Source organism: Gavialis gangeticus, unplaced genomic scaffold, assembly GCF_001723915.1.
Source record: "Gavialis gangeticus isolate Ggan-Ray unplaced genomic scaffold, GavGan_comp1, whole genome shotgun sequence".
In the NCBI taxonomy this organism is placed as follows: Eukaryota; Metazoa; Chordata; order Crocodylia; family Gavialidae; genus Gavialis; species Gavialis gangeticus.
In genome coordinates, this window is record NW_017729015.1 from 9,421,989 (window position 1) to 9,431,289 (window position 9,301).

Below are 9,301 nucleotides of genomic sequence, written 5' to 3' on the forward strand. Positions count from 1 at the left end.
CCTGGGGGTTGCATGCCCCCATACCCATTCTCCATGGGAGTGCGCACAGCAGCAGGCAGCTGGGCCTTCCTCCCCACCCCTTGGATGAGCTGAGCTGTCTGTGGTCCTGTCCCACTCCCCATCTGAGTCCCAGGCCCCATTCACTGCCCTGGCTGGACAGTACCCTGAGTCACAGCACCTACCCCACTCCCTCCCTCACCTTGGGGGCCTCAATCTGCCCCTCCCCCCTGAATAGACTTACCTGTAGGCAGCCAGGGAAGCTGCTCTCTGCCACTGCCTGGGGCTGTAGTCCTGACCATGTGCAAGTACGCACCCCTTGCATCCCACTCCCTGCAGCCCCTTGCAGGCTGGAACACTGCCAGCCTTCAAGGGGCAACCTGCCTTTTCCCATGTTTTTTCCCATAAAACCCAGATCTCTGCACAATACTGGGAATCCAGGACAAATACTGTCCCAGAGTCATGCAGCCCAGGACTGGGACTTAATGTTTCCATTTCAGAACTGTCCTACCCAAGTAGGGACAGGTGATCACCCTGCCCTCTTCCTGAGTGGGGGCAGGGCTCCTGGACCCCACGTACTCGGTGCCTGTGCCCCCGCATTGTTTGAAGGTGCTTCCTGGCAAGGGGTCTGAGTTCTCAGCAGTCTAGATTCTGCTCAAGGGAACTGCAATCCCTTCAGTTGCAGAGGGAGTGAGAGTCTGGGGAGGAGAGAATGGAGTTTTTCCTACCACCATATTTTTCCCAAACAGCTGCAGAGTGGGGATTGGGAAGATGTTTCTGCCCCTCTGCCCACAACTGTCAGCAACCAACAGAGGGACTGAGGGTTGCTTCTCCTAAGGTCCCCGTGTCGTGTTCCCCTCCACCCCCCCGTTACTTCAGTAGCCATTAGAGGATGGGCTCGGGGTTTCTTGCAAGAGAGATTCCCTGAACTTGGCTGGAGGGTCCCTTTAGCATTTGCACTTGACTGTTGAGGTTTCAGTACATACGTGAGCCCTGACTGTGTCTCTTATTCCAGACTACATTGCAAACTGATGAAGTGAAAAATGTGCCTTGTGGGACGAGGTATGTTGTTTTATATACGTGTTTTTTCTGGCTTTGGCAAGCAGATGTGATCTGATTTTTTTTCAGCTAGCTCATTCTTGAGAGTAGCTTTGAGAGTGTGAATGAGTGTGTATAAATCCTGGGTGGAGTGTTTATTCAGAAATGTAGATGTGGGTGGAAGGAGATGGGAGAATACACCAGGTTGCTCTTGTATTGTTCCCTGCAGCTGCCAGAGCTGATATTTGGAGGGCATTTGCACCTGTGACAACAGAAGCCATGCTCTTGAGGGTATAAATTTTTGTCTTAGCCTCTTTACTTTTCTCTACTGTTGTCTGATCTTCTGTTGTTGTCTTAGTGCTGAAGACTAACACTCGAAGTGATACTACTGATTTCTGTGTTACCTCAGGAAAATAATAGCTACACATTTTTGCATTTGGCTTAGTCAGGGTGTACTCCCCTATCATGAAACAAACCCTCACAAAAATCCAGGAGCTCATGAATTGTGGATTTATTGTCAGCCTGATTTGGTTAGAAACTGGTTTAGAGCAAAAAAACCTTGAAGTTTAAATGTTACAGAGCACTAAAATTACGTAATGTGTTATCTAAGCCACAGATTCTCAACCAGGGTGCCCTGAGATGCTTTTAAAGGTGCCATGGGGTGCTGCTCAATATTATCACTGTTAGGTGTGCAAACGCCTACCCATGATTCACAAGATAAACCCAGGAATTCTATATTTTAATCCATAGTGTCAAAAACATTCTGACCTGTTGTAGTCTTTCTGACTGCTTTGCCACAGAACAATTGCTGTATTCTTTTTTTTTTCTGTGGTCAAAAACCACATGAAAGCTCAGAGCTGGCATTTTCTGAGAGGTGCCTTGAGTATGAAAAGGTTGAGAACCACTGATTATAAGCACTGAAGTCTTGGAAACAATTCCGCGTACATGTTTCACAAGATAACATACACAAGTTCAAAAGATCCCAAATGCTTGTATTGATGCTGTGTAAGAGTGATGGTGTAGCTGTGATGGTCCAGAAAATATGCAAGGCACGGATTTCATTGCAAGTGGTGGATTATTTATTTACATGCGTGTTTGTGCATTAGTAATGTTGCAGAACTGACCTCTTAAGTCAAGAAAATTTCAGAAGAAATCTTGTGAAACATTAGCTCAGTGACGTTACTCATCCCTATTATTTTACAACATGGTGATGTCAAAGGTGACAGCTCAGTGGGAATTCACTTTACAGCAACATCTGCTTGCTATCCTCCAGGGTGACAAAAGCCACAGACCTTTTTCCTATCCAGTAGTGACATGTATTTCCATCAGGAATGTCTCCCCTCCTTGAGCCTTACTTATGATTCTCTTTGATAGGGCCTCTCTTTAAACCTGTGTCCTCTTTTTATATCATTTGTCTATTCATATAACCCAGACTGTTGATCGAGAAGCTGACAAGACCTGCCAGCAGAGCCCACAAAATTTTGAACAGGAGTTTTTCATTGCTGAGCCCATGCTAGTTATTTTCTGGCCCTGAGGATCTTTCCTGCAGACACCTACTCTCCGCTGGCATAGCTCGGTTCATCCCTAACAGAGTTTGTCAGTTCCTTGCTGTGAAAAACGTCTCATTTCAGAGCAGACAAGTCTGGCACTGTGGACCCCTTGAGTAGTGTTCTCAGTTTTTCTGCTTGTTGTAAGCTCACATCAGATATGTCTGTTAAAATGTACTAAATGTATAAATTCATGTTTTACACAGATTATGTAGTACCCTTCTGACAGGCTGGGGAAAAAAACTGAACTGTACTTTCAGCTTGGCAGAATGGAAACTCTTCTGTTTCTTTTCAGTGGATACTTGGTCTCCCCCTTCCCTCCCCACCCCACCCCACCTATTTTATAGCTGTCTGTACCTTCCTCATGGTGGTAACTGTGGTCATTTAAAGGTGTTTTCTTCCTTTTATTGAAGTCTCTCCCTCAGTAGAAAGAGGGACCACAAAGTAAAATAGAAGTGCTCTGGGAGCGTGCTGGAACACATTTCTAGTTTATACGAAGGGTTGAAGCTGGGATTTACTCTTATCTAAGAATCCCACAGTCTCTTTCAAAATAGCATGAAATGGAGTACAGCATGCTGCATAAAAAGCAGACTGCACTTCTGCAGCACAAGTCAATAAAAATGATTGTTGTACTTTGAACTGGGTCTTTTCTGAGCATTTGCTGTCATTACTCAAGTCTGTTTCTTTCTCTTGTAGTGGTGGGGTTATGATCTACATTGACCGAATAGAAGTTGTGAATATGTTAGCTCCATATGCAGGTATTTGCTCCTTTTTTTTTTTCCTTCCTGTTTCACTAAGCAGTTCTCTGATTGACTGCATAGGTCTGTTGAGACAGTGAGTTAGTATTCCTGGGAAAGTAGAATCCCCATTGCTTGTGTGATTTTAAAACTAGACTGGCTAAAGCACCATGCAGTATATCATAGAGGAAACTTGTGGTGCCGAAATAATGGGGGGCCCACATGGTATCCCTTTTGTCTGTCTGCACACAGTGTGCCTCATCAGGTTATTTTATTCAGTTCAATGTGACCTCCACTGCTCTATGCTGAAGAGTTTTACTTGCTCTAATCACTGCTTAAACAATAAGGGGCTATTTTCAGAAGAACTAAAACTAAGCCCTGTAATTCTAGAAGAAAACTCACTTTTCATTCAGGAAAAAGTGGTTGAATTCTTCCTGTAGGAATAAAACTCCATTCAGCTTTCACTGGGGAACGTAGGAAGCGGGACAAAGTTTTTTTTTGTTTTTTTTTTCCTGACTGTAACATAGGCTGCTTGTGTGCATCTTTTCTGCTTGTTTCCTCAGATGCAGAGTAAGGTTGTCCTGTCTTTCAGGGAGTTTGGGAAATGCAGTGCATTGCTTTAAGGCAGTGGTGCTCAACTGTTGGCCCCACGGGCCAGATAAGTGGTGTGGGGTCAGTGCATGGGCCAGATCAAGCCCCATGTACTCAGATTAGGTCCCTAGGGCCTGGCGCTGCCCCTTCCCACCCCTGCATGCTGAGATTTGGCTCTGGGCCCAGCACTGCCCACTCCTGACACTGAGATTAGACCTTGGGGACCAGTGCTCCCCATAGGCCCAGAAATCTGGCAGCAAGGGAGTGGTGCCATTGCTTCCCTGCTGCCAAATTTCCAGACCTGTGGGGAACCCCATGGGCCAGATAGGGCCTGCGGTGCAGTGTCATCGGGCCCACGGGCCAAGGTGTGAGCACCCTTGCTTTAAGCCATTGCCAGATCTTTGGTTGGATGCTGCTAGAGAAACGGAGTATGATTCAGTGGGGCCTTTCAAGGAGTTCCACCTCTGTGCCAGGAGGTCTCACAGAAGATGAGCAGGTGCACTGACCTCCATGCTGCTTTTCTGCGTACATTTTGCTGTGTCAGCCTTATAGCACATCTTTATAAGTGAACTGACCAAAAAGTGCCTGCTTTTGGGAATGTGTCTGTGCTCAGCCATTGCCACAGGCAGTGAAGTCAGTGCATATGTTACAGTTAAACAAGGATGTGCACAGTTGAGGGGACTTCCTTTTCTAGGAGTAGCTTCCTGCTTATGACAGATTTGCTCTTGGCTTTTGCTTCCCTCTGAAATAGTTGTTTGCCATCTTCATCCTTCTGGGGAATGAGTGCTTCCCTCTAGAGCATAATAAAGTCAGCTGCCTGACTTTCCAGATAACTGGGCAAAAATAAGCCCCAAGAACATCATATTGGCTAGAATGAGGGCAAATAAAAAGTAGAGTTTGAATGCATCTCAGCTGTGGCAGAACAGTCATCTTGCAACAGCTGAAAACCGCATCCATTTTCTCTAGCCTGGTGCCTTTTATGTCTCTCGTCACTGTAGAATCTGATTCTACTTATGGGGTCACATGTCCCTCCAGGCTGGAATTTTCCGGCCCTGGTCTTTATAGCAATGAATGAGAAGATTGACTGCCTGTCCATGGGAAAGTGAAATCCTCTGGACTTGGCCAAACCAAAGCTGATGTTTCAAAGAGCTTTCACTCAGAAGAACTTGCTTTGTTAAGTTTGGAAAGGGGACAGAAAACTGCAAAAGCGAGTACGTGCAACAAAATTCACAGCCAGCTACGTACAGCATTTACAAGTTTGTGAATGTATCAGATGGGGGTTAGGCATTTACAGTGCTTCTGTTTCTGCGCTGTGAAACTAATTGCTGTACAGGAAACTTTAGAAGCTCCGTTTGTACCTCCTGTGGAATATAATCCTACAGGAAGAGAAATCTGACATTTTTTTCCTTCAAATTAAGGGATTTCAGTGGAGAAAACAAGTGTTACTGCAGCGTCCATACGTGAAATCACTCTCTGTTCTTTGCTCTGCACTTAGACTTAGCATTAACTTTGGCCCACTGCATAGTACTCTCTGTTCCTGTTGACATGAGTCATGGCATATTTCCCCACTTTGTTAGTACAGACCATAAGTCACAGATATGCAGTACTTTTTGTATAATTACCCTTCTTATTTAGGTTTTGTCTATGCAAACTAGTGTTCTCCATGTATTTGACTATGTATTTTTCTTTAGATAGTGTGCAAGCAGCAAAGCATTGTTCCTTTACAGTGTTAGAGCTGGTCTCTTGTAATTAAATTTTTTTTCCCCAGTGTATGACATTGTGAAGAACTACACTGCAGACTATGATAAGACCCTCATCTTCAATAAAATTCACCATGAGCTGAACCAGTTCTGCAGTGCCCACACTCTCCAGGAAGTGTACATTGAGCTGTTTGGTAAGTAAGTGGGCACTTAAATACACACAGCAAATGGGTGTATAATTTAGCTCAGGATTTTCCAGGGTCTTCAGTCAGATTTGTCAGTTAAGAAGCCCAGCACTTAGTGCAAAACAAACTCCTTGTGAGTACTAGTATCCCTTTACTCTAGAATTATTCTGTGTTGAACAGTCATGACTCTGTTCATGTGACTTCACACATCCTAGATTTGAATTCCCCTGCTTGTCCAGGAATGTACCTTGGATGCCAGGTACAGCAAAACCAGCCTGGTGCCTGCTGCTGCATTGCAGCAAAAAGGGGCACCATTTTCTTTTCTTCCCTTTCTGCCCATCTGTTTTCAGGGACATAGATGTCACACACTGCGCGAGCCAACCTTGCACCAATTCTAAGTGAGCCCTAGACCCTACACTGGAATCCACCTTCCCATTCTCTGTTTTCTTCATGGAAACTGAAAAGGACTTTTCAGTCCCTTATCCTCCCTCCTTGACTCCTTACCACAAAATGAGGTCACATGCATCACCCTAATCCCTTCATAAGGGAACAGCTTTGGTTCAGTGTGCAATGAACTTGGAGGTCCCATTTGTTTCCTACTGTGTGGTGTACTTAGGACTTCTCTTCCCCCTTCTTGCCCTCCCCAGTTTGAAGCCTGGATGCCAGTTGCAGTGCTCCTATCCTATACTGGCTTCCTGTTCACTGGAACCAGCATTGAGTGAGGGTTCCCTCTGGAAGGGCGAGTCAGGGCACAAGAGGTTTCCTATTACAGGAAGACTACCTGCATTTAGGCTTCAGTATGTGATGGTAAATCTCTGGCAGACATGTGATATACTAGTGGCAGATAAAAGTTTGACCCTTTGGAAACTGCCTAACTCTTAGGGAAACATCTTTTGGAAATAGCTGACTCCCAAGCCTACTTGGAGGTAGGGATGGGCATTGCTGTACTCTGAAGCTTCCCTTTAGTTCTTGGCATGTGTATGAGTTGGCCTTTGTTGTCTGCTCTGAGTGATTTTTAGAAACAGGCTTGCAGCGTCTTCAAGGATGACTAGAGTTAAACCAGAGCCTGATGCCCTTCATAGGGAGGGGAAATCATGTGCTTTGTCCTAGGCGTCTGGCTATGTTTTCTCAGAAAATTATGCAGGGGAGTGTCAGGTCTAGAGAAGCTTTTTGTATTATAACAGCATCCTGATCCTAAAGAATCTAGAGATTTAAGGCCAGGTCTCAGACTGGGATTGGAGTCAGCTTGACTCAGGATGGGGGAGGGCAGAGTTTTGCAGCAAGTTCTGGCTGCTTTTTCCTATTGGCATCAAGCCAGCGTGGTAAGGTCAGAGCTTTCGATGTCTTGCAAGTGTCAGCACCCTGGCTTCAGTGAGCTCAGTAAGGGAAGAATCTATCTTTAGTGTCTAAATCACTGTGGCTGGGCTTCTGGCTAAGATGAACTGAGGTTTTCCAATGAACTGTGAGGGAAGAAGGAATTCCTCACTGTGTCCTTCAGAATTCAGGGTGGACATACCCAGAGAGCAGCAGATGAAAGGGGAAATTCATCATCACATTAAATGCAGAAGTTCAAAAGTACATGCACAGGACTCTCCATGCTCTGCCCACCACTTTTTTTCTGTGACAATAGCACACACATGTCCATAAGCACACATGGTTTCCCTGACCCTGTAGCTCTGTGGAGTTGAGATGGTGAACAGCATATTGCATGTGCTTTCAAAGTTCTTGGAGTGGCTGTCGTAGCTGCACAAATGCTGACAAGGAGAAATGCTAACTCTTTCCCTTCCGACCAGAGATTCATTTAGGCTGTTTCTGTTATCCCCTGAACGCAGATCAGATAGATGAGAATTTGAAGTTGGCCTTGCAGAAAGATCTCAATGTCATGGCACCAGGTCTCACCATCCAGGTAGGAAGATTCTGCATTTTATCCATGTAAACTTTAATTAGTGAGGCAGGATGGGAATGATTTTTCACCTGCGAGTTCTGTGGAGGTCTCAAGTTGCTGAGCATTGGGCACATGCATGGTTTGTCTGTGCTCTATTTAGGTTTCAGAACATGTTTCCTGTGGGGCCTGTCACCACTTCTGAACTATGTGTTTTCCATACAGAATCCAAAGTGTTGTAATGGTCAGAAAAGAAATGTGCAAAAGAGATGGACAGCAATGGTCTCTCTCTAATGCACAGATCTGCATGCATTAGGATTTAACCTGCAAGCACTAGTGACAAAAAAAGGTTTTTTCCACTTCTGCTCTTGCTGCAGAGCCAACCTCCTCCCAATAGCCTGGACATAAGACATATTTACACTGATGTAATTTTCAGTTTTGGAACTAACAGCAGCCAGCTTTTCTGCAGTAGTTTCATGCCTTGCCACTGGATGCAGGGAAGCAGGCAATGGTTTGCCTTGAGCCCACAGGTACATCAGTATAAGCTGGACAGAAGACTTGTCTGATGGTGTAGCTATGCTTCAATTTTTTTATGGCAGTAATTCTACCCTGGATTGGTTCAAATAAATAACTCAGGGGTAGGGACTTTAACTTTTGCTTCTAATTCTTTTTTATGCTGATGTTGAGAGCAGTCACACTGGTAGGACTGGGCTGTGTGACTTGGGCCTGGCAGTGTGAAAGGGGAAAAAAGCTGTCCCTAGTTGTCATTGCATTTATTAAAGGTAACTGAAATAAAAATGGGGGGTTGGTTTGCACTTTAGTGTCTCTTTGGCAAGTGCAGACGAGGGTGTTCATTTTCAGAAGAATTTCTGTTTGCATTTTACATTAGAAAATGGGTTTTCTCTTGGGGCTGAAATGGAAAACGGTCAGTTAAAAGAACCTATTCTGAGGTCCAGGGAACTGAAGTGAAAGTAGAAGTGGCGGGAGGAGGTCAGTCTGCTTTTGCCTGCTCTTGCCACCACATTTAACTTTGCCTGGTTAGTGTTTTGAATGGAAGCCTTTGTTAAAAACCAACATCCTCACCCTTGAGTTTGAGTGAAGTCTGCCTGGATAAGGATAGCTGAGTCGACATCCTGTCCTGGTTCACTTTGGAAGAGGCCTGGGGTTCCTGTAAAACACACGGAACTATCCAGTCTGTATATTCCTGACATTCTTAGGTAAAAATCAAAAAGGAAATTCCCTTTTTAAATTAAAAAAACAAAAAACACTTTTCAGACCCTGTGTGTGCATTTACATGTGTGCTTTACTGCACAGTTGACCAATTAGGTCTGCAGTAAAGCATCACTGTTTACATGTGCACTAGCATTAGAGCACAATGAATTAATTAACTCTACCATAAGAGAGTACTATCAGGTGACAGTTCCTATGTTAAGGCGGAGTCGTTTACTGCATAGAAAGGACATGTGGACAGTGACCAGGACTGCAGCAGCTTGAGCCAGGACAGATCAGCCCCAGGCTGGCAGCAGGCTTGGAGTGTCAGCCAAACAGCTCCGCACTTTGGGCACTCTCACGCCCCAGCCGGCCCCTCTGCTGCCTAATGCTGTCACCTGGAACCCAGGGCTGA

The 9,301-nt window shown here is 45.1% G+C and overlaps 1 protein-coding gene across 2 annotated transcripts in view; it reads left to right on the forward strand.

The window, feature by feature from the left end:
- The window catches only part of ERLIN1 (ER lipid raft associated 1), a 65,152-nt gene that overhangs the window by 37,356 nt on the left and 18,495 nt on the right, over positions 1–9,301 (forward strand). The window contains exons 4-7 of one of the 2 annotated variants that reach the window (XM_019512187.1): positions 1,013–1,059; positions 3,279–3,340; positions 5,679–5,804; positions 7,628–7,701. In XM_019512187.1, coding sequence (XP_019367732.1) covers positions 1,013–1,059; positions 3,279–3,340; positions 5,679–5,804; positions 7,628–7,701 — 309 coding nt within the window. The remainder of the gene's footprint in view (positions 1–1,012; positions 1,060–3,278; positions 3,341–5,678; positions 5,805–7,627; positions 7,702–9,301) is intronic. The other variant, XM_019512188.1, reaches the window with a different exon arrangement.